Below are 25,366 nucleotides of genomic sequence, written 5' to 3' on the forward strand. Positions count from 1 at the left end.
TGACTATGTAGATTCAAGTGAAATAAATCTAACAGTCTGTTTTCCCCAGCAGGCAGTACTGTTGGATGAAAGGTTTTCCTGCCAAAGATCATTTTCATTTGCATCCCTCCACTGGCTCCCCCTTTTCTGTCATATCAAACATAAGTTGCTTGCCTTCACTTCACTTTCAAGACCCTTCTCAGACTATTCCCATCCCCCATCATCCCTCATTCTATATTGAAAGGTTGACTCCTGCCTCTGATCAGCCCATCATGTCATCTTCCATCCACTCACGTTAAATCTTCCAACAGGCACTTTTGTGCTTTCTGCCATGCTGTCCCTGAAACTTGGGAGGACCGCCCCATAAATATCTGTAAAACTAACTTCTTATTCTTTCAAATCCCTCTTTAAAGGCTTCTCTGCCAGAATGCATACAAAAAATTTGACAGTGGTTAGGCTGCTGGTGTGCTCAAAGCCCTGATGATCATGCTGACCAATATTGTCTCTTAGTTCCCTTGTACTCTGTATTGGTCTGTCTATATTGATCAGTTGTGTCTTTTCTTATGCTTAGATTTTAGGCGCTGTCGGGTACTTTTCGTTCTGTTTGAACAGAGCCAAGAGTGGGGCCCTAGTCCACGACTGGGGATCCTAGGCTCTACGATAATACAAATAATAAATAACTGAAAACCCCTAAGAAAGCGTGTGTATATAGAACCCTGGCTTTGAGTCTGTATTTGCCTTTTCATTGGAAAAACAAAGTTTTATAAATTCCCTGCTCAGAGAAGGCTATATGGGAGACTTTTAAAACAAACCAGATTTCATGACTCTTTTTTGTATTGTCCTGAAGCTCCAGGTAAGGGTTTCGATAGTAGTTTGACTACCGAGCTCGGCCTGAAAGTGTCCCATGGAAAATTGGCATTCTAGTCTGTGATGCAAAAGGCGCCCACCCCTACCCATGCACAGCCACATCAGAGCTTGTGGATGTAAGGATCTTGTTCACTTGTTCAAGCATACATCTAGTTTTTTGATCCAGCTAAAATGTATGCATTGGTAAGTGCCCCCAGACGGTAGAAGAAGCTGACCGAGTTATTACAAGGCAGTTTATGAGCTGAGTTCCTTACTCGCCTTCTGTAGGGCTTGGGAGTTACCTGAGCTCTGAAGGGTAAATCTCTGTGTAGCCTGTGTTTTGCTGAATAACTTAAATTCAACCCAATCACTGTCAGGGAAATGACATTCTGGTTTCTTGTTCCACACTGAGTTCCCTGAAGAGAAATCTCCTGTGCTGTGGTAAACAATTGATATAATGAAGAAAGCATAATTCATGAGCAAGGATCTCTCCTTAAGAAAGGACTTCATTTCAGACAGGCCCAAGTCTAGGTTTTAACATTCCTTCCTTTCCTTTAATAGGCAAATGTTTACCAGCTAAGCCCTTAAGGCAGGGGTCTCAAACTCAGTTTACCTTATGGCCAGTGCCAGTCCTCAAATCCTCCCAGCGGGCCAATAATGTCACTGAAGATGGTGTTCAGAAAAAAAAGTTTATATTGTATTTTTTATTTCGAATTTCTTAAAAATAATAAAACTGTCATACAACTTTATACAATTCTTCACTGCCAGAGAGTTTGTGTTTGCAGACACCTGGCAACGCTTCTGTTCTGTCAGTTTGTTGATGTTTGGCCTCAGTGACTGAGCAGTTGAAACCTTCAAGAGTGCAGCAAGATGTGCATCAGATAGTTGTGTTCAGTATTTTGACTTGTTTATATTCATTGTGGGGAAAAAAGTGACGCTGCCTCCATGGCTGACTCTGCCCAGCAACTAGTGATGGTATCTCTGTCCCTCTCCCCCAGCCCATGGGAGCTGTGGGGGGCAGTGCCTGCAGCAGACAGAGCCAGCAGTGTGGCTGCATGGGTCTCTCCTCCGCGGGCCGCAGTGGGGAGGTTCTTGGGCCACAGATGGCCCACAGGCCGGGACTTTGAGACCCCTGCCCTAAGGAATACATGTACCAATAGAACACTAGTATCTAAGAATGTCAGTTGTCTACATTGCCTTGCACAAGAGTACCACAGTTTCACTGCTGGGTAGGTTGATGTCTCCCTATGCTTACCTCTTGTAACCCCCAAGATAGAGGGGAATGTGTGTGAGGTTTTGGCTTTCAAAAAACTTTGCATTGTTCAGAGTAACCTAAGGCAAAGAGATGGGTCTTGCATATGGACATGAAAGAGGTGCCAAGGAAAACTTCCAGCCCTCATGAGTCTTAAACTTGAGAACAAAATAGTGAAGCTGTTGTGGGAGGTCTTGTTTTTGGAAGGAGAAATGTTCCTCAGTTAGCCTGGCTTTCAAGGTTACCTTGAATATGAGTAACACCATTGGTCCTGTTTAAGTGTTTAGGCTGCCTTTTTGAGCCAGGCGATTGAAAATTTTGTTCTGTCTGAACTTGGACTAAAACTTGACCAAAGGAGTGGTGAGGTTTTTTTTATTAACATTGGTATTTCTGATTGAGTAGTCTTAACTGTCTTTGCTTTATGGGCAACTGAATTATTGAAGAAAACAGACTATTTCTAGTTAGTTTCTTATTCTGCTGGCAATGCTTCAACTCCTAGGCAATTATCATATTTGTAATCGCACATCTGGTTTTATTTTGTAAATGAAACCTTACAAATAAAGTAATAAAGTAAGTGGTCTCAGTGTTATTTTTTTATGGTGATTTGGATGATTAATGCCCTAAAACAGGGAAATGACAAATTATTCCTTTGCCATTTTTGTCTTGTTTCCACACAGTTGTGGCCCCTTGAACACAATGAAGTAGTCTGGAAACAAATTAACTAAATGAGTGTCAGGCTGCTTGGTGAATACTTTGTGATTTGTAAATTTAATTTCATTTATATAGAATATTTACAGAGATTACTTCCTGCTCAGAAAACTATTCCTGGTCATGCTACAGAAATGTACAAGGACATTTCACATGTTGGCCACGGATGCTGACCAGACTTCCGAACATCACAGTCATGTGAGGAACTGTTTGAAGTATGATGGTATTCTGAAACACTTAAAAGGCTCAATATAGGTTTTTGGTCACATATTAATGGACACTTAAAATTAATTACGTGTATTTTCTGTTTTATATTATTCCTATAAAAATAGCTTAAATTATTAACTGTTTGTCCAGCACATGGAAAAAGATCTCAAAGTTACTTCCTCTTGGCTGCTTTACCCATCCTTCAGTTTTGATACTCTCTCTCCCTCAACAGATGTTCAGTGATTTCAAAACTTTCAGTCTGTGTTGGGATAAAATATTTTCAGTGAGCATTTTTATATGGGGATACTCAGGAAAGCTAATCTGAATTAAGTAAATGTGTGAATTTAAAGTGGATTAGTTAAACTACATTAAGTCCTGTGTGGACACACTCATTCAGACTCTAAGTGGCCTTAATTCACTTACAAAAATATTAAAAAAAGAAAGAAACTGCACAAACCAAATGCTTTAAACAAGGTCACAATTTATCAGTTTTAAGGAGTGCGAAAAAACCTACAGCCAGTCCCTGCACTGCTAAAAACATTAGGAAAAGTCTCAAGAACTCTCTTGCACATGCAACTTGGAAGTCACATGAGAGACATCTCAATCCAAAACAGCATTCTTCAAAATAGAAGTCAAGCTGAAAAGTAATTAAAAAGCTAACTAGTTACCCAACTGTGCTATTGCTTGTTAACATGTTGATCCCAAAGGGTCTTCCACTAATCAGAAATGAAAATCAGATCAAAGGAACCTGGAAAGCTTACTATCCCAGAATGCAACTGGGAAAACTGGCTAACTGTAGTGAAACCTGTTTAAGACATCACCCTTATTAGGCAGTCTCTGGTTTTAAAAGATCACTGCAAAGTGTCTTTGTGTACAAAACGGCTTCACTTTTATTAGCCACTTTTTTTTTAACCCCTCTACCCCCAAGTGGCTTTTTAAATTCAGTTAAACTCAGTAGTCAAATCCAGTGACTTCAGATGTGATAGGTTTGTTAATGTAAATTATTTTCTTCAGACCACACAATTGTTGTAAAGCAAAGCAAACAGAGGAAGAAATAGACCATTTAAAAACTAGTTCAAACTAAGTTGATGCTAGTTGGAAGGGGGAAGTTCTTTGAAGAACTAGAAAGGGTTACATTCTCTTCCATCAAAGGCCTCTACCTACCCTTTATACTCATTTGTTCATCAGATTGGTGCAAAGTTTGGGGGTCCTGTCTGACCCATCGCTAACCCTAGATAATTAGGTATCATTGGTAGAAAACGGCCTTCTTCCTCCAATATCTTGCTAGGAATCTGTAATCCTTCCTTTCGGATGAGGATCTGGCCACAGTTATCCATATGTTGCCACTTCCAGATGGGAGTACTGTAATTCACTGCACCTGGGACTGAATGTCAGCTTCAACAGGATGGGCTGCCATGAGTACATCACCACCGAATTCCAATACAAAGAAGGAGGGCACTTCCAATACAAAGAAGTCTCCCTGAGACTTGGGAGACCTGGGTTCATTTTCCAGCTTTGACATAGATGTCCTGTGTAACCGTGGGCAAGTCTCTTAGTTTCTCTGTGCTACAGTTCTCCATCTGTCATACTGGGCAAATAGCACTTCCCTACCTCACAGAGAGGTTGTGAGGATAAATGTATTAAAGATTGTGAGGTGTTCAGATATTGTGGTGATAGGAGCCCTATAAATACCCAAGACTGACAATGGACTAAGGCTTTGGTCTTCACACCTTAAAACAAGGAAGCCCCTTAAATACAAATACCCACGCTGCCCAAGAAAGAAGGGAGAAGAACAGAAAATTCTATTAAGTCCACTATGGACTATGCAGATTTAATTTACCTGTGACGTGTTTATCATGGTGATGCACATTCTAAAAAACCCTAAGATAGAAATGAATGTACCCAGACATCACGCTGTACAATTGATTAACACATTTTACTTAAATAGTGTTGCCAAAAATGTGTTCCAGAGACTTTTAATGTAACTTTAGCGCCCTCGTAGCCAAGATGGAGTCTGCTCTGCAGGCCGCTCTGACTAAGAGTAGCGCGCGCAGGAACGCAGCAGGAAAAATCCCCTCCACACCAGGGGCACCTGTTCCAACCCCCCCAGAGTGAACACACCCACCCACCCACAGGAAAAGTACAATGGATATAGGAAAGGGAAATATTTATTTACAGAGTGATGAGAAGAGAAAAACAACAAGGGGCAATATAGTGGGAGCAGTAGAACAGACCAAGGCCCCACAGGCCCAGTGGTAGCACAGTCTGAAAGGGCAGACACTGAGCAATGTGTCTGCACACAGAGTTCAGGAGTCCTGAGCAAAGTTCCAGTCCAGTAGTGCGTCTTGGGTGCTCCTGGTCGTCCTCGGCGCCAGTAAATTTTCCCCAACAAACCCCTTCAGTGCCCTCTTCTGCCACTCTCTGCAAAGCAACACAGAGCGATGACCTCCCCACTTAACTAGCTAGCAGCCTCCCTCCTTATTTCCAATGCAGAGTCACAAGCCCCAGTACTCACAGCCCCATGCAGCTCTGGGCAGCAGTGAAACTGGGTCGCGCTCCGGCCTGTCCTTGTCGGGCGATTCCTCCTGGCTCCTGTCCTGGGGTGTCCCCGATCGGCTGCCCTGTCCAGGGCCGCCCAGAGGATTCAGGGGGCCTGGGGCGAAGCAATTTCAGGGGCCCCTTCCATAAAAAAAAGTTGCAATACTATAGAATACTATATTCTCGTGGGGGCCCCTGCAGGGCCCGGGGCAAATTGCCCCACTTGCCCCCTCCTCCTCTCTGGGTGGCCCTGGCCCTGTCCTTCCCAAGCATCAGGCAGGTTCTCTGCTGCTTCACTTTGTGAGGGCCTGCGGGCTGCAGCCCTTCTCTCTCTGGAGCCCCAGAGCCACATCCTGGAGTTTCCCTCCTTTCTCTCTCTGCTCCCTCTCCCCATGTAGGAAAAAGATTTAAAGGGGCCATGCTCTCTCAACCCCAAAGGGGTTACATTAACAAGAACATCTAATTGTAATAGAAAATGATATCACAGTCTGCGCATACTGAGATCAACATGAATAGTCAAATGCATTTAAATTTGTGTGGAAAAAGAAGAGAGTATCTGCCACAATACAGATGACAGTAGATGGAGTAGAAGACATCTCATGGACATAATGTTCACATGTTAGTATATGTATCAAAACAAACCGTACAAGGTAAAATTACTTCCCAACCCTGTGGTTTTCTTATGGTTGGCTAGAACATCTCAGGGAAATGGCTGGCCTGGCCCTTGAGAGGAAATTGCTTGGTGTGACTGAAGTGTGACCAGCTATTGATCATTTTGAATCATTGCAAGAATGTAACGTACCATATGGTCTGGGAGAAGAATGTAGTAAAATCTCATTCTGAGGGCAAGTTAGTGATGGAACGGTAAGGGAGGTGTCATCTGAATCCATAAAATCTTCAGAATCATAATTCCAATGGTGTCACCCTCTGTGGTGTGGCAGGCAGGGGGCACTTGCTGCCCTCCTCCCTCCCCCACCTCCACCTCCCATCACTAGATGATCCAGTTAATGGAAATTTTGATAATTCAGTGTCTTCAAAAGTGGCTGAGTTGGGTATCACTTGAAAGCCCTTTCTCCCAGGAAAAGGGTAGTAGCAAACATGACAAACCTAGAACAATTATGTAGCTATATATTCAAGAAAATGTTTAAAAATCAACATTTTTTTTCATTATATTTTAACACGGGGATGGATTGCTTATATATATAAGACATTGATCTTTGGTAATCCTAGGAAAGTTAGCCTTGACATGTAGGATTGAAAACATTTATTTATCAAAGTCATCACCAATGTAGTCTCTGTCTAGGGCACCACTAGACACATTGTCACACTGATCCTTGTCTGTGTCACGCTTGCACATCTCCATACAAGGCAGACTATTGGCCACATATTTGAAGGATGGTGAGCATCTGGTCTTTGCACATGAGCATCTGATTAGCTGAAGGATTGATTTTGTGGAGCGCATAACTGGTGTGATTAACCATCCTCTAAGACCTATCCAGGCCCAATAGGGGAGGGTAGTTTTGGATGCATTCGATCATCCAAGAGACATTCCATTGCTTGATAGTTTGCCCTCTTGATACCAGGTATCAATGCACCCCTTGTTGGTGGCAATTTTTCCTCTGTTTTTCTGCTTCTTGGGAAACATTCACCAACGTAGCTCTGCAAGTGTCATAATGTTGGTCTTCAAATGGAATACTCTGCATGTGAGCACCTCCAGTGCACTTATGCCCTTATCAGTGTCTTTCTCTCAGCCGTTCCAGAATGAGGAGAGTGTCTTCACACGTTGAATCAAATCAGGGGCGGCCCTAGACTAGCTGCCAGTAACTGGTGCACTAGGCGAACCATGCAATTGGCGCCCCCACCCCCAAACCCCAAGGGCAGATCTAGGCTGAAGTTTTTGGTAAACTGGGAAACATTTTGCCCCTTTTTTCCTTTTAATGTTTTTTAAGCGTTTATTTTAAAACAGAGGCTTAATTATTTGGTTTGTCCGTCTGTCTGTCCAATGTTTCTGAGATCAGATAAAACAGAGACACGAAAATTTCAGAATATATTTGTACATGACAGCTAGATGATATTTCAGTCCGATTTCAAATAAAAATGCATTAAAAATGTTAATTTTTATTACAAATCCAAAATCATCCATTACGCTATCCTGCTTTAACTGCCATTACCATCGCATCCAATATAGAAAGAAATAAGAAAACTCTTCAATGAACTTTAACCTATATTTACAAAACACTCCGAATAAAAAATACTGTGCTCTTAAAACATGACTTTTCTTGCTTTAAGTTTTGAAAATTCAGTCACTAGTTCTTTTAGATCCAGTTTTCCAGCTATTTCATGCTCTATTGACATTGTGGCAAGTCTGGCAAGTCCAACAAGTCTCTTGGTCCATTGTTGAGCGCAGATATGTTTTTATCAATTTTAACTTTGAGAAGCTACGTTCCCCACTATTTATGGGAACTGGCAAAGTTGAAAGAATGCATAGAGCTATAAAAATGTTTGGAAAACTGTGAGGTTATTTTCACAAACAAACTTCAATACTTCTTCAGGAGTGGAATGTTTCTTAAGTAGTCTTGAAAAAGCCTGAAGTTCACTACACAAATCTGTAGCATCAATGTCTTTTGAATTTTCATGAGTCAATGCCGGGTCCAGTTTTATACAATATTCTCGTATATGTTTTGCTGATTTCTTTTGCAAGCTGTGGATATCATATAGAAAGCCAATACTGACTCTAGCTGCTGCATCTGTTGAAATCTTTCGCCAACCGAGTGAATAGCAGTATCAAGGTCTGTGGAGCAGAAATTCACTTTGAACCTTTGTTTTGGGTTCTCAATGGGTGTGTCTCGTCCTTCATATGAAAACTGCTGTTTCTTTTGCCGAATGGTTCAAATTCTGTCGGAAAGTCTATTTCTTCAGCAAGCTCGAGAGACTCTACTAGTGTTCTTTTGAATCCTTCATCACTTCTGAATTCCTCCAGAATATTTTTAGTTTGCTGCAGTTTTTGAATAGAAGAATATATGTTCAAGTTCTTTTCCTGAAGCTGCTTACTAGTGAGGTTAATCTCAAAAAGGATATTATACCACAAAATGAGTGAAGTCACAAATTTGAACTTGGAAAGGCCATTTGTAAGAGCTTCTGCATCTGAATGTGCCGTGTTGCCAGATGATCCAGTAAAGGTAGTATCATCAGAAATTTCAATTAGGGAATCATAAATGTTTCCAAGTTCATAGTGAAGAGGCTTCAAAGCATCAATGCGACTCTCCCATCTTGTCTGACTAAGTGGTTTCACAGTTAGAGAATTCACATGGCGAGTCAGAATCTCCCAATGGCGTGTTAAGCCTGAGAAAAACACATAAACACGTTGCACCAGGTCAAAGAAACTGCTTGCCTCCAAACAGCATCTAGCAGCATCATTGACAACCAAATTCAGAGAATGCGCACTGCAAGGAACGAAAAAGGCCCTAGGATTGATTTCCATCATTCTCCTTTGCACACCATTGTCTTTACCCTTCATATTATTCCCATTATCCTAGCCTTGGCCATGTAAGTTTTCAACAGATAATGACATTGTTTCAAGCTCTTGTAGAATAGTTTCAGTCATAAATACTCCAGTCGTCTCCTTCAGTGGTATGAAACCCAAAAAATGTTTTTATGAGCACTTCAACATTATCTTCATCTGCAGAATTTTCCATATCCACAAAATGAATGATCGTCATTTGTTCAACATGACTCACATCTGGTGTTCAGTCCAGAATTATTGAAAAGTCTTTTGCAGAATGGGCAGCTTCTACAATTTTAATGGCATTTGCTAGGATTTGAATGAGTTCATTCTGCATATTTTTTCCTAAGTAATGAACCTGTGTTTCATGGTTGGTTATTTTATGTAGACGCTCCTTCATGACTGGATCAAACAAAGTTGGTATTCAACAAATTTTAAAAAGTTTCAGTTACCTGGAGTATATAATTTTTCATTTCTACCGCAGCCATGGAATGCTAAATTTTGCCCACCGAGAACTCTCACTAAAGCAATCAGACACTCTAATATTTGTTGCCAATATTCTTCTTTTTCCTTGATCACACGTAAATTTTCTTCATCAATAGTTTTTCCTTTTTTCAATCGTAATTCAAGGTCTTTCCAATTTTGAAAACATTCCAAATGTTCTGTACTACTTTCATGTGAAGAGAGAATTGAAGATATGTTTTTCCAGTCCTTCGAACCATTTTCAGTAAGTGATTGTATCAATTGCTTGATTTCTAAACAACTTGCAGCAAAAGCAAAACACAGAGTCTTTCAACACTGAATATTGTAACCAGTTTCGATGAATTTCTTCCCCATTAATGAGTTTCCTCTTGTAATGCTGAGCAGAGTTTTCTTTTATTTCCATCCTTAGGGAAGGGAAATTCATGAACTTGTTCGGGTCCATGTTGCACGAGAATTTGTCATACACTGTCATCACATCTGGGCCATGAAGCTGGGTCCCCATACTGTAACTTGTTTGTAACTTACTCATCCTTTCTTCCTTCTACTTCATTTACTTCAATTTCTGCATGGGTCTCTGAAGGTGAATAAATTTTCTCACTTCCATATCAGTCTGATGCTGTGAGCTTCCTTCATCTAGAAGTAAGTTTCCATCATCTTGAGTTTCCAAACTGCTTTTTTGTGGATGTGATCTACCCTCATCTCAAAGTAATATACCTTCATCTTGATGTTTCAAACTGCTTCCATGCAGATGTGAGCTAACCTCCTCTCCAAATAAAATTCCTTCATCTGGATGCTGTGAACTGCTTCCATCTTTACTTGGATTAAATAGAAGATATTTCAGGAAGGATCCCTGCTGTTTTGCTTGGTCCTTTTTCCTTCTCAACCTTTTGTTTGATACTTAGCTCCTGAGGGTTTTCTTTTTCTGCCATGGGGCATTTGAATATTATGTATTGTGCTCCCGACTGCAAGCAGCATAGCGTTAAGGATGGCTGACATACCCCCACCTCATGGTTGGCGATTTAAACCACATTGCAGCCATCCCAACATGTTTTTTCACTGCTTAAAGGTTCAGTGATTAGTAACATGCACTCACCTATTAAAACAGAGCATTTATACGGAAACAAAATGACCTTTTTCGAAATTATAACCAGACACCGGTTGTTTGGAAAGTAATCCCCTTCCTCACGGTTACCCGCTTGGAGTGTGACATCATCACTTTCTTGGTCTATTAAGCATTAATGCTGTTACTTTTCTTTTATGGACCTTATTTATTACATGTGAATCAGTTATAAAAAGAAAAGTTCATCATTACGCAGCCCAATAATAATGCTTAAAGATACTCACATTTTGGATTTATAATGCTGAGAGACGTTATTCTTTATTCTTTGGCACCAAGAAACACAATTTTCTACAGTATTCACTCGATTCTTAACCATCTACCTGCGACGTGTTTGTGAAAATGACCGTTTGACATGTATCAACTTGCGATATCTCTGCTCTACATGAATTTCCGGCTATGCGACCTTGATGTATATTCGAGTTAGGTGTCACTAGCATTGCAGCTATTGCCGCTGGCGGATGTGTTTCATTTTGGCTGAGTTATTGCTTATCAAAATTGCGGAGTGGGTCATCTTGACCCCACGTCGCAAATTGGAAAAAAAATCGCTAAAATATTTATTTTTGCAGTAAATAAAATATTTGACATATTAATAACTTCTCAGAAATGTAGAGAAATGAATTATAATTCATATTCCCTCTGCGCACGGGAATTGAAATAATGACATCTTCGTTATTTTATTCGTATTTTTTTCATTTTTTTAATTTGATTTTCCCCCCTCAACTTTGGCACCCCATTTAACTTGGCACCCTATGCGACCGCCTAGTTCGCCTACATGGACGGGCCGCCCCTGAATCAAATGCCTTCCAGTAAGATAATTTGGTCTTTCCGACCAACTTTCCAGTGGTGGCACAGCCTGAAAGGGTGTAGAAGCCTGGCAGTGCAGTGGCTTTTAATGGTCCAAATGATAAGAACACATCTCTGAGGGATATACAGTGATTCTGTTACCCAGCAGCTAGCACAAAAACAGTCTTACAGTAGTCTTGGGTAGAGTCTCACAGAGAGTGCTAGAACATCTGTTGTACAAAGAGTTTAGTAGCATTTCTCTCCATATTCAGTGATTTTTTGGGGGGGGGCGCCTCTGGAGTTGTTTTAATGCTGTATGATTGAATGACCATTTATATCCTTGATATTGCCACTGTTATACAATTGCAACAAATCTTGTACGAAGTATGTCATGTAAGCTGTCAATGGAAACGTTATGATTTGCTAAGTATGATTATCCTGTTTATATGCATGTATCATTTTGTATTTGAAGTTAGGACTATTGGCTATATACTAGCATCATACATATGTGTTCTATTCCTGGGTCACACCCACCAGGTGAAATTTACATTAAAGCCAGACAACTATATATTAGCTCTCACAATGGGCCATAGAAGAAACCCATTTCACCCAAATAGCTCTTCCTGTGGATGCCACAGCAAGGATATGGCTGCTCCTGTGAGTCATCAAGCCATGTAAGGACATACAATATGCTCAAGTGACACTGGGCTCCAACTTAGGCCAGTAACTTTTCCATAAACAGAGACAGTAAATTTCCAGGCATATGGCAGAGGATATAAAAGACTCCTAAGATCTCCATTTTGCCTCTTTCCTGCCCTGGTTCTCTTGACTGTTGATTTACAATTTAAAACTATGGACTGAGGATCTTCCAAACGATTGGAAGATCATCAGAGAGACTTTACAAGCCAGCAGTCTCTTCCATCACTGCTACAAACCTGATATAAGGACTTTGTAATTATTTGTGTATATATATATATAATCTGTTAACCATTATTAACTCTCTTCTTCTTTCCTTTTATTATTAAAACTTTAACTTTTAATTACTATAGGATTGGCATCAGTGTGATTATTGGGTAAGATCTGAGTTATATATTGACTTGGCTAAGTGGCTGATCTCTTGCGATTAGTGTATATGCCTCGGAGAGATGGACACTCTCCCGATCATGGGGAGCGTTCCTGGCTGGGAGTTGTAGAGCTGTTTGTGGTCAGAAAAGGTGGAGGAGGAAATATCCTCTCCTTTGGTGGTGCTGATATTTGGGGAGACATTCATAACATGAGCTGTGATGTAGTGGATGGTGCCAAAAGGATTATTTCAGTACTACAGGTATGGTTCCCTCCATTAGCAATAGATCGACCGGGACAATTAGAGCTTCTACTGTTGGTGCCAACTCTGATGGTTTTGGCATTGAGATGTCTGTACTGGATGTAGATACCACAGTTGTCTCAAAGTCCTTTGGTGCCAAACCAGAGGTTGACACGTGACATTTGCTCGTATACTGTGAGAGTGCATTGTGTTATGCCCCTGGGAGGAGAGGGAAAGCAAGTGGCTTTTTTCAGTTCTCTACTTCTCTTTGTCTTCGGAGAAGATTGGTGTCGAGAGTTATGTTGAGTGCAATGCACTGATCTCCCTTGCATCTGAGTTGCTGTTGTGGTACCGGCCATTGGTACCAGAGGTGCTCTTGGTACCAAATTGGTTTTTGGTTGCTTTGGCCCTGGCCCTGACAATGCCAGGGCCATACTCTTACTGGCTTGGGCATCCTCTGCCTGCTGGTTAGGGGGGGTGATAGACTGATTTTCTTTGTGGAAAAATCCCATCTTGTAGCACAGTCTTCAGTCCCAAGGATCTAACGTGCTCTTCATGGATTGCTCTGGAAGATACTATTTCAGACTGATGTCCCTATATTTTCTTGTCTTTGTGAAGAATGATTGGCAGATCAATCAATGATTAGGCACATGGCTCTCAACAGGGTAAAATAGACAGCAGCTGTCTGTTGAGGAGAATTAAATTGTTAGAAAACAGGCAGGTCTTAAAACATGATGGTTTTGTATCTACCATTATGGATGGTAGTGTCATGAGGCACCAAATGGAATTAATAAAATCTTTGGGGGTTTGTGGAAATAAAAACAAAAGGGAAAGGAGAGAATTGTTAGTAGAAATTAAGCCCCGATTTACCTAAGCTAAGGATATGTATGGTTCCATTCTCCTGCCATATGTGGTAGGAGGGAACTGAAGGACAGTTACAACAGGTCTACCTTTTATGCCCTCTGGGTTGGAGGTAGAAGGACATGCAGAATGTAGCCATGGCCAGATGGGCACTGCAGTTCAGAGATTCTGATCTTGTATGCACAAGGCACGTGGTGACCAAGTATTTGTCTGTATTGAAGACGCATTCCAGTTTTGGAGAGATGGAGTTTGTGAAGGCAAAGGAATAGTCCAGAGGAGATGTTTGTCTGAGACAGCTGGAGTTGACCAGACAGTGGGAGAAGTGTGGGGGTTTTGGGGAATTGTGCACATAAATGTGGTTGAAACAAATTTGTTTTGATGTGACAAATTATATTTTTAACTTGATCCTCATAACGAAACAAACAATTCTATCATGTAACATGCTGGCAGGTAATGACTTACATTAAGAGCAGATCAGCTAAAAATCTGGTTCTCCAGACTGTGGAATCACTTCACAGATGGCTATTTGTGACCTGATTTAGAAATCTAATAGTCTGCCTTTTTGTTGTTGAACCGGTAAGCATGTGTGTGGGGGCGTGTGTGCATGCTATGGATTTTTGCTCTATTTAATATCAAGCTAAAGCATTAACGCAACAAAGATAAACCTATTCAAAGAAATTGAATATTTATATTCACAACTGGCTTTTTAAATAGATTTCATTTGTACATATTGCTTGATTAGATAACATTGGATTTCTGATTTACCTTCAACATAAGAAAATTGCGGTGACCTTAAAGGCATTGTTACATAAAGGAAGAAGGTAGGAAAAACAATAATACCTTGAGTTTAGGATATTATAAATGAGGTGCAATAGTATAATTGTCCTTGAGTACGCCTACCAATTTTGTGGTTTTAATCAATTTCCTATTTTCAAATGTTACTCTCTTCCCTTCATCTTTGTGAAAGACAATGCATATGGTGTAGCTGACCATGCACAGATGCCTTATTCAAAGCCAGTTGGACAAAACGCTGTTAAATGCACAAAGTAAATAAATTTTAAAAAGAGAATTTTTTTCCAAATTTTTTTTGTTACATTAGTTTTGGATGTTGCTTTGTAACTAAAGATGGTTAAAATTCAGACAGTTATGAGTTGATTGTCCGTTTTAATAGTCCAGAGAAGTATTTATTTCATCAATGCATATTGATTTACTAATATTTTGCAATGCCTAAAATAGCAAAAGAAGTTGCCACATGCAATAAAGGGATGATGTGCATCATCAGCCTCCGGTGATCAATATACATATATTTCTAAAAGTCAGCACATGTTTCAGAAATATTGTACACCTGAGCATTTCTCTACATTATTGCAAGCCTGGCTAAATGGAATACTAAAATAGGGAAAGAATGGTTTACATCTTAGTGGCATTTAACCTTACGTTGTGTCCTATTTGCAGATTTGTTAGGGTCAGGGCCGGCTCTAACTTTGCCACCCCAAGCAAAAAAAAAGAGTGCCGCCCTCCATTGCGCCGCCATAACACACCCCCTCAGCACCGCGCTGCCACCCCCCCCCCGCGCAGAGCGCCGCACTGCCGAACCCCCCCCAGCGCCACGCCGCCAACCCCCCCCAGCCCCCCGCGGAGCGCAGCACCGCCGAACCCCCCCCAGCCCCCCGCGGAGCGCTGCCGAACCCCCCCCAGCCCCCTGCGGAGCGCTGCCGAACCCCCCCCAGCCCCCTGCGGAGCGCTGCCGAACCCCCCCCAGCCCCCTGCGGAGTGCCGCCGAACCCCCCCCAGCCCCCTGCGGAGTGCCACCAACCCCCCCCAGCCCCCTGCAGAGCACTGCGCCGCCAACCCCCCCCCCAGCCCCCCCCGCAGAGCGCCGCCGAACACCCCCCCCACACACGGAGCGCCGCGCCGCTGAACCCTCCCGCCGCCACACACATCTCCCGCGGAGCACTGCCGAACCCCCGTGGAGCGCCGCCGAGCGCCGCTGAACACCCCCCCCCCCCCCATCGTGGAGCACCGCGCCGCCGAACCCTCCCGCCGCCACACATATCTCCCGCCGAGCGCCGCTAAACACCCCCACCGCCGAGCTGCGCTGCCGAACACCCCCCCCCCCTGCGGAGCGCACCACCGCGCCGCTACCGAATCCCCCCCCCAGCTGCCAAAACAAAAACAACCCAACCCACCCCACCCCCAGCGCCGCCCGACCGAACCCTCCCCCAAAAAAACAAAAAACCCTGAGCGCCCCCCGCCACCCCAAGATTGGCCACCCCTTACCAGATGCCGCCCCAAGCACGTGAGTTACTCAGGCAAGGGGTTCTAAACATGAAGAATACTTTCAGCATAAATGATGATGAAAATATATCAATCTGCCATTACATTTTGGACTCGTTGCTGATTCATGCACATTTTATGGGGAGTGAAAATAAAAGCTTGAAAGATGTTTTGTTCGAAACCTCAAAGTAGAAGTTAGAATTTCTGGTAATGATAGAACTGTGTATTTGGGGGGGAGGTTGGCTTACACCATCATTTTGTTTTATTCTTGACATGCTTGCAAGTGAGATTGTTTAGAGGATATGTACTGAGTACAATAGAAGCAAAGTGAATTGTTGATGATAGCTTGTGTATATATTGCCCTTTTCAGATTTTTTGTTTCTGTCCTTGAGTTTCTCTGCCCACTGCCTGAAATTGAATGCCAGGGTGTAGAAAGCTCAGCTGTTTTTTCACTGATTTTGTTTGTCTAAGCCTAAGGGGATTGATTTCCCTTTCATCCACTCAATAAATCAAATGTATCCAATATAAGTTGTTTCCTAGTGCTGGATGATCTCAAAACATAAAGCTGGTGGGATACATAACTAAATTTACCTTAATGGGTGTAGTGTTATAAGTGCTATTGCACTTAATATAAGATCGTATATGAGTGTATAATGGGTATTTAGTTGTGCAAAGATTGGCATATTTCACTCCAAAAGGCCAGAAAAGTACAGATTTCAGAGGCCTGATTTACATGTACCTTCCCCCCCGCCCCCAATCCCAATGGAACTGTCCATAATATCTGCACCCAAACGTGGCAGAGCCACATAAGACCAGATCCCTCCAACTCTCCAGGATACTTGCTAGCATTACTCCATGTCAGCAGCAGTATCATGGCCTCTTGGGGAGGCACTGGGCAGGTTGGTAGCTGTATTATTTCACAATCTCCCTCCGTTCCCTCCATGTGAATTCCAGACCTGTGCAATGTGGTGTGTAAGTGTGTGTAATCTTGAAGGTTAAATGTGGATGCATTGGTATCTGACAACATAGGTAATATTGCAAAGGGGGGAGGAAGGGAAGGAAATAGTGCAAAATATGTTTTTGTTCAACAGATAAGTGTTAATGACTCAAAACATTGACAATTATTTTTAAGCTTTTTCTTTTTTCTTTTGGGACCATCTTTTTGGATGTTTGTTTAGGAGTCTCTTCCCACACCTACAAAAAGAAAAAATTAAAATCTTATTTTGCTTCTCGTTCTATTTTAGCAGGTTCATGTCCCTAGGCACCTAAGCAGTATTCTCTTTCACCTCATGCGCCATCTGCCATGGGAGCCCTTATCCCTTGCCTTGCTTCATCCCTCTTCCTAAGCAAGGAAGGGATTCATGAATTTTGGAGCGAGGAGGGAAGCTGAGTGAGAGTTGGGAAGACAAATTTCTCCCTCTTCGTTCTAGGTTATTGTGTTTCTCTGTTCTGACATCTCTTCGTACGCCACCACTTTCTCTATGCTGCATGGAGAGGGCAGTTCTCGCTTAAGCTGTAATTACACTCCATACCAGCAGGGGAAGTCAGCATCACAAATACTGTACTGCAGTCCACTCTGTTGCAGAGCCAGTCCAAAATGTCTTAATTTTGGATGTGAATAATTAATTTGCTTTGCTAGTACTGACCCTCATTGACTTCAGTGGCCTTTAGACCAGACCTATGCATAATGCAGTGGGTCTACAGCAGCTGGAATAGAAGAAATTGGGAAAAGTATTGTGTCACTTTCCCAGACCTGAGGAAGAGCTCTGTGTAGCTCAAAAACTTCTCTCTCATCAACAGAAGTTGGTCCAATGAAAGATAGAGAGACAAGATAGGGGAGATACTAACATAGTGAGTTAATCAGTGTTTTTGTTTCAGACCAACAAATGCGAACAGAATTGTTCAGCTCCAGTGACAGTAGTGAGAAAACCCCAAAGAAGGAAATTTTGTTTAAATGACACTATACACCAGCTGAAATTCTACAGGGGCTTGTTTTGTTGACATTGAATGTCTGGCTTGAGGGCTAAGAGTCCTTAGGTGTTCCTTGGATGCTTGATTTTTCTGACTGCTCACTAAAGAATTCAGATTATTGTTCTTGTATAAGACCCTAAGTAGTTATTTGGTATATGTCTCAGTTAACACAGAAATAGTGTGGTGTAAGGTTTGACTCTCTTCGGTTAAGTCAGTAACATGATTGGTAAGTGGGATTGATCAGTTAGCTCCTTGTTTATAGCCTCCATGATTTGTCAAGGTCTTCAACGTGGAAGAAGAAAAATCACAAGTTCCCTCTTTTCTTCCTCTGTGCCTCTAACTCAGATACTTTCGCTGAAGGGCAATGATAAACAGCATTTTCAGTCCCGATGAGTTTTCCTTGTCAAATAAAACTTTGAGACCCAGTAACCACTGTTGTTTTTTTTTTTAATTATAATCCAAATACATCACTACTTCTGCATTCTCCTTATCTTTATACTGTAATTCTTGTATTAAAAAGCAACAAAATGGGCTTCGAATTAAAGTTAGCTATTTTAGAATTTCAGTGGGTTATAATACTAGAGAGGACATTGTCTATCACAGAAAACTATTCAAAAATCAAGAGTTTCTGAAAAGAGGCCATTTTAGGGGAGGAGAAAATTCACAAACTTAGTCTACGTTGTTTTCCTTTAAAAAAAAATGTTTCTAATTGGAAAATTGAAAAGTTTCCTCATAATATGCTCAGCCCCCACAAGAGAGGTTTCCTTATTACCCTCCTATGATGCTTCCTGTTGACTCCCTCTGGAGGGAGCTTCAGCCAGAAAGGCGCTGGCCCAGGATACAATTAAAGGTGAAACTAGAAAGGAAAGTCCTCCCTGGGACTTGGAGGAGGTGAGGCTAAGGCAGAGAGAAAAAGAAGTTTCCTTGAACATAGTCTATGATGTAATAAATCAGGGGTTGGCAACCTTTCAGAAGTGGTGTGCCGAGTCTTCATTTATTCACTCTAATTTAAGATTTCTCGTGCCAGTAATGTTTTTAGAAGGTCTCTTTAAGTCTATAATATATAACTAAACTATTGTATGTAAAGTAAATGAGGTTTGTAAAATGTTTAAGAAGCTTCATTTAAAATTAAATTAAAATGCAGAGCCCCCCGGACCGGTGGCCAGAACCCGGGCAGTGTGAGTGCCACTGAAAATCAGCTCACGTGCCACCTTTGGCATGCGTGCCATAGGTTGCCTACCCCTGTAGTAAATTGTACAAACCCAATGTAATTTGTCTCCTGACTTTTCTATAAGTGGAAGAACGCACTGAGGCATTACCATGCGGCATCAGCTAGGTCTTAGAGAAGTTAACTTTTTTTAATTTAAAAAATAAAAATAAAACAAACTTGAAATATAGCTTTATTGGCCACATTGTAACACTTCAAATTGTGTTTATCATCTTTCAGCTATAAAAATAAAGTGTTAAGTCTGTCAAACTACATAGCTTTGTACATTCTAGCTTTTAAGTGTAGAAAATTATTTAACATAACAAATCTTTAGTTTTCAGGTGTTGGTCTTGGCGATCAAATGCACATCATTTTGGGTGGCATTCTTACTGTAATAGGTCAAATGCAGAGATGCTATGATGCAAGTTAAATCGTAAATGAGTGTAAATTACATCCCAAGGGGGGACACAGGTTGTCCTGTGATCAAGAAAGATGTTACATCCTAAACCACCTTTTGCCTTCCTGTTAAAGTAGAAGATGGGAGCCTGCTTAATCTTCTTTTCCCGTGAATTGCTTTTACTGCTACAACTCATTTTTTCCAACATCAGCATGGAAGTTGCATCCATTTGCTGATTCATTTAAATGACCATTTAGATCACCTCTGAATGTGGCCTAATGTCTGCAGAGATTGTGTGACTCAAAATGAGATTGGGATGAAGTGAGCTTGGTCCTATTAGTGAAGCTATGCGGGAATTGGGGACTGAAAAAGATTTTTTTCTCCTAGAACTGACTTGCACTGAACTGCAGATGTCTGATAAATAGGCTACACTTGTTCCTGTCGCTTAGATTTCACTCCTCTCTTCTATCTATGTTCACAAATAAGCTTTGCTCTCTGATCTTGCCTTTTCTCTTATATCTTATCAGTGGAGCATGCTCTAGTGCATGTGACATCTGATCACTTCTATGGTACCTACAGATTGTTAAGTGCAAACAAGAGCACATGCAGAGTGAACGCTTCCTTAAGCTCTCAGAGGAGTTAGGGCTTGGCCTTGAAGTCAAAACACTTGCCAAGTGGTGCTAAGGTGTTTCAATGAAGCTGTGGGGAGAGTTATCTGATTTCTTTTCCTAGGCTTTTGTTTGGACTGTGCCAAGCAATCTTAGTTTGCAATTTTGCTTGTTGATGGACCTGTAGAGGGAGAGACTACTATTCCAGTCTCATTTCTGGGTTTTAAAAAAAAAAAAATCTGAATTTTATACTGCTGTGTCTTTGTCTATCCTCCATTCTCCAGCCCTGTTCTTTTAGATACAGGATATGTAATTGTTTCTTGTTGCAGTTTTGAAATAAGCAAAGGCGTATTGTCTAACAAATTAATTTTAATGCCTGGCACTTAAACAGTACCTCTGTCCAAAGACCTTAGGGGGGTTTACAAGCATTAATTAAACTTCAAAGCACCTTATGAGATAAGTGTTGTTACACTCCATGTTCCAGTGCCTCATTTAAGTGACTTTTCATGCTAACATGTTGGAGAGTAGCAGAGCTGTAGATAAAATCCTTATTTGCGGTCTCTTGCGTTCTGACAATTTTATCCCAAACTCTGTTTTATCAAAAATGACTTAGGTATCTAAGCTTCATTGAAAGTCAATGGGATTTAAGGTGCAAAGTTGTATTTTCATAAGTGACTTAGGTGCTTTTGAATTTTTTTCCCCCCTTACCGTTGCCATATTGCAGCATACTGCCTGCCATTCTACGTGAGCATTGCTCCTGTCAGAGGACTGAAAATATTCTTCTAAATAAAGACCTGGTAGGAAGCATTGTAGAGCCAAATAAAAAAGTAATGTGTATAATTTTTAATATAACCATTGCTATACTGTCAATATCTGCTCATATTTAAAGTTTGCTTTGAATTTTTTTGTCTTTAGGAGAAGCCAAAAATCTTCCTACGTATCCGGGGCCAAACAAGATGAGGGATTGCTACTGTACTGTAAACCTGGACCAGGAGGAGGTTTTCAGGACCAAAATAGTGGAGAAATCACTATGGTAACAAATATTTCTTGTGTGCAGATATATTCAGTCAGTTCTTTTAACACCCTAGAACATTTCTGTTTATATTATATTTCTATAGTAGTCCAATCCTTTGGTGGGATGGAGAAGAACATAGCTGATTTTTTTTAATTGTAGGACTATAATAATAGCATTATTATGGACCTCATGGCCTGGCATCTAACTATATGTTTTTATCATTTACGTGTGAAGAGGTTCTTGTCCTGAGAGGAAGCACATAATTAGTTTCCAAGGAGGTTACAGTTAATGCAGCTCTCTAGGTTACTTGCTTTTGAACTTCCTTTATGCTTTTTAGCTGTCAGTTTAACCGTGCCATTTCATCCAACTGTCAGGGATTTTTCCTTCATACTGTTGTTATAATTGCTGCTCTATCAGAGCTGAAAACCACAGTGGGGTTTTGTTCTGCACATTCCTGGAGGTGCAAAAGTGGGGGAGAGGGTAATTAGACTACAAGAAAGGGAAACGCAGTTACAGCGAAATCCTGAGATGGCAGGTACCAGTGCTAAGTTTTCTGAGATCCCTCTCTCCTGCAGCTGGCCAGCTTTGCTCTTTTGAGAGGCAGTTAGTGGTGAATGGGAGTGTTTCCTTCTCCTCCAGCCACTCTGAAACTACTAGATCACTTGGGTATTCAGGCAAAGCAAGAGCAAAAAGGGGTTTCAGAAGTCAGCTTTTTTCTCTGCGTTCCCTACTTGCTGGTTAACTGTCTCCTGGGGGGAAGGTGTGGAATGCTTTTCCCCCAGTGACACATCCTAGGATGCTGACCCCCTTATTAGAATCTAGTTGTCCTCTTTCTCCAGGCACTTTACTGGCCTCCTTGGTGGTAGTGCTCTTCATTATACCCGCTGCTGCTGACCTATGATCTTGTGGCTAAACCCTTGTCTACCTTCAACATCTGAGTCGACTGTAACTATCAGATTATAGCTGCACTGATGCTTGCCTGTAGTGCAGGCAGAAAAAACAGCTATTTGCACTGGGGCAGTTTGCCATGGTTTAATGCACCACCAGTGCCAATAGGCTGGCCACACTAGGAATTTGCATCAGTGCAGCTACAGTGATGGCTGCCTTTGGGATAAATCCCCAATATAAGCAATGCCTAAAACATAGGCTTGGAAGTTAGGAGAAATGGCTTCTAAGGTGCTCCCGTACTGTGTGATAGGTGTAGTATAAGACTAAACTAGACAGTAGTAAAATAGTAGAATGGAATGGAATAGGTACAGACTCACAGCAAGGAGTGGAACTTCTGTTGGGGCCCAAAAATGCCTAAAATATAGAGAGAACAAGTTTAGGCACAGACTTTCAGCCTTTAAGGCCAGAAGGGACCATCATGATCATCTAGTCTGACCTCCTGCACATCATAGGCCATACCCACCCATTCGAGTAATAGGTCCATAACCTCTGGCTGAGTTACTTAAGTCCTCAAATCATGATTTAAAGACTTAAAATTATGTAGAATCCACAATTTACTCTAGTTCAAACCAACAAGTAATCTGTGCCCCATGCTGCAGAGGAAGGAGAAACCCCCCCCCGCCCCTATCCCTGGGTCTCTGCCATTCTGACCTGGGGGGAAAGTCCTTCTGACCCCAAATATGGCAATGAGTTAGACCCTGAGCATATGGGCAAGACCCACCAGCCAAAAACTTAAGAAAGAATTATCTGTAGTAACTCAGAGCCTTCCCCATCTATTATCCCTTATCTGCCTATTGGAGACATTTGCTGATAGTATTCATGGATGGACCATATGCCATTGTAGGCAATCTCATCATACCAGCCCCTCCATAAATTTATGAAGTTCAGTCTTGAAACAAATTAGGTTTTTAGCCCTTCCCCTTGGAAGGCTGTTCCAGAACTTCACTCCTCTGATCATTAGAAACCTTGGTCTAATTTCAAGCCTAAACTTATTGATGGCCAGTTTAGATCCACTTGTGCCAACACTGGCCCCTAACTTAAGTAACTCCTTTCCTCCCTGGTGTTTATCCCTCTGATGTATTCATAGAGACCAATCATATATGCTTTGAGCCTTCATTTTGATAGGTTAAACAAGCCAAGCTCCTTAAGTCTGTTCATGTAAGTAGGTTTTCCATTCCTCTGATCATCCTCGTAGCCCTTCTCTGCACCTGTTCCTGTTTGAATTGATTTTTCTAGAACATGACAGACCAGAATTGCACACAGTATTCCACATGAGGTCTCATCAGTGCCTTGTATTTGGTAATAACACTTCCCTATCTCTACTAGAAATACCTTGCTGATGCATGTTAGGACTGCATTAGCCTTTTTCATAGCTGCATCACATTGGTGGCTCACAGTCCTCCTGTGATCAACCAATACACCTAGGTCTTTCTCCTCCTCTGTTGCTTCAAACTGATACATCCCCTGCTTATAGCAAAAATTCTAGTTGTTAGTCCCTCAGTGCATGATCTTGACCTTTACCCTCTTAAATTTCATCCTGTTTCTATTATGCCAGTTTTCAAAGTCCTCCATATTTTCTAGTATGGTATTCCAGTCCTCCCCAATACCTCCCAACTTTGTCATCTACAAATTTTATTAGCACAATCCTACTTTTTGTGACCAGGTCATTAAAGAAAATGTTAAATAAGATTGGTCCCAAGACCAGTCCTTGAGGAACTCCACTAGTAACCTCCTTCCAGTCTGACAGTTCACCTTTCAGTATGACCTGTTGTTGTCTCCCCTGTAACCAGTTCTTTACCTACCTTTTGATTCTTGTATTAATTCTCATCTTCTCCAATTTAACAAATAATTTCCCACGTGGAACTGTATCAAAAGCTTTACTGAAATCTAGATAGATTAGATCTACTGCATTTCCTAGAAAATCTGTTATCTTCTCAAAGAAAGAGATCAAATTGGTCTTGCATGATCTACCTTTTGTAAAACCATGTTGTCGGTTTGTTTGTTTTTTAAATCACAGTTACCATTTACTTCTATGTCCTTTACTCTCTCTTTCAAAATATTTTACAACTGAGGTCAACTAATGGGCCTGTAGTTTCCTGGATCACTTTTTTATCTTTTTTTAAATATAGATACTGTATTTGCAATTCTTCAATCATAAAGTATGACCCTCAAGTTTACAGATTCATTAAAAATCCTTGCTATTAGGCTTGTAATTTCACATGCTAGTTCCTTTAATATTTTAGGGTGGAAATTATCCAGTCCTCCCGATTTAGGTACCAGTAAGCTGATTGAGTTTAGCTTCCATCCTGGATGTGGTAATTTCTACTTCCATACCTTTGTTCACATTAGCCATCCTGCTACTCTCTCTAAGCCTCCTCATTATCCATATTAAAAACTGATGCAAAGTATTTGTTTAGGTGTTGGATCATACCTAGATTATCTTTCATTTCTACCCCTGCTCAGCATTTAGCAGTCTCACTTCTTGTTTCCATTTTTTCCTTTTTATTTATATGTCTAAAGAACCTTTTACGAATGGTTTTAATGGCTTTTGGCAGTTCTCACTTTTTTCCCTACATTTTCTGACCTCTAAGAGGTAGCTTTTCTTGCTCATCCAGCCCTCCTTCCATTCCTTATAGGCCTTCTGCTTTCTTTTAATAACCGTTTGAGACTCTTTTTCATCCAGATTGGACTACAACCCTTCTCTACAATTTTTTTCCTTTCCCTTGGGATGCAGGCTTCAGATACTTTAATTCAAAGTTGTAGAAACTAATTCCAAGCCTCCTCTACATTCAGATCCTTGAATTCTTCAGTCCAGTCCAACTCCCTAACTAATTCCATTAATTTTTTTTTAAAGTTTGTCTTTTGAAATCAAGGACCTTTGTTGCAGACTTATTTTTGCTTATCCTTCCATTTAGTTTACACTGAATTAACCCATGATCACTCAAACTCAGGCATGTATGTACTCTGGGGAAAAAAGGGATTTCCTTCCCCCCAGAATTAATTTCTGTCACCTTATATTTAAATAAAGAAAGCTGGGTGGAGGGGGCTGCATATGTATATTTAACACGTAAGTCAGTGATGGAATCAGAGTTAGGTAGTGAATTCTAAAGTAAACCCTATCTCCTGTTATCATATTCATAGATTACAAGGCCAGAAGGGATCATTATGATCATTTTGTCTGATCCCTTGTATAACACATGCCATCAAACTTCAAAATAATTCCTGCAGTATAGCTTTTAGAAAAACATTCAGTCTTGATTTTAAATGTGAAACATTTACATTGGAAATATTCAGTTGTTTAGCAGATGAGATTATAGATAATAGGTGTGACTTTCAAAAGTTCCTAACTGATTTAGGAACA

At 41.1% G+C, this 25,366-nt stretch overlaps 1 protein-coding gene across 1 annotated transcript in view; it reads left to right on the forward strand.

Annotated features, from left to right (window-relative positions):
* RASA3 (RAS p21 protein activator 3) overlaps window positions 1-25,366 on the forward strand; it is a 201,074-nt gene that overhangs the window by 39,241 nt on the left and 136,467 nt on the right. Inside the window, exon 2 of the mRNA XM_065405324.1 lies at window positions 20,958-21,075. Within this exon, the coding sequence (XP_065261396.1) occupies window positions 20,958-21,075 (118 nt within the window). The remainder of the gene's footprint in view (window positions 1-20,957; window positions 21,076-25,366) is intronic.

The sequence above is a fragment of the Emys orbicularis genome, chromosome 1, assembly GCF_028017835.1.
Source record: "Emys orbicularis isolate rEmyOrb1 chromosome 1, rEmyOrb1.hap1, whole genome shotgun sequence".
In the NCBI taxonomy this organism is placed as follows: Eukaryota; Metazoa; Chordata; order Testudines; family Emydidae; genus Emys; species Emys orbicularis.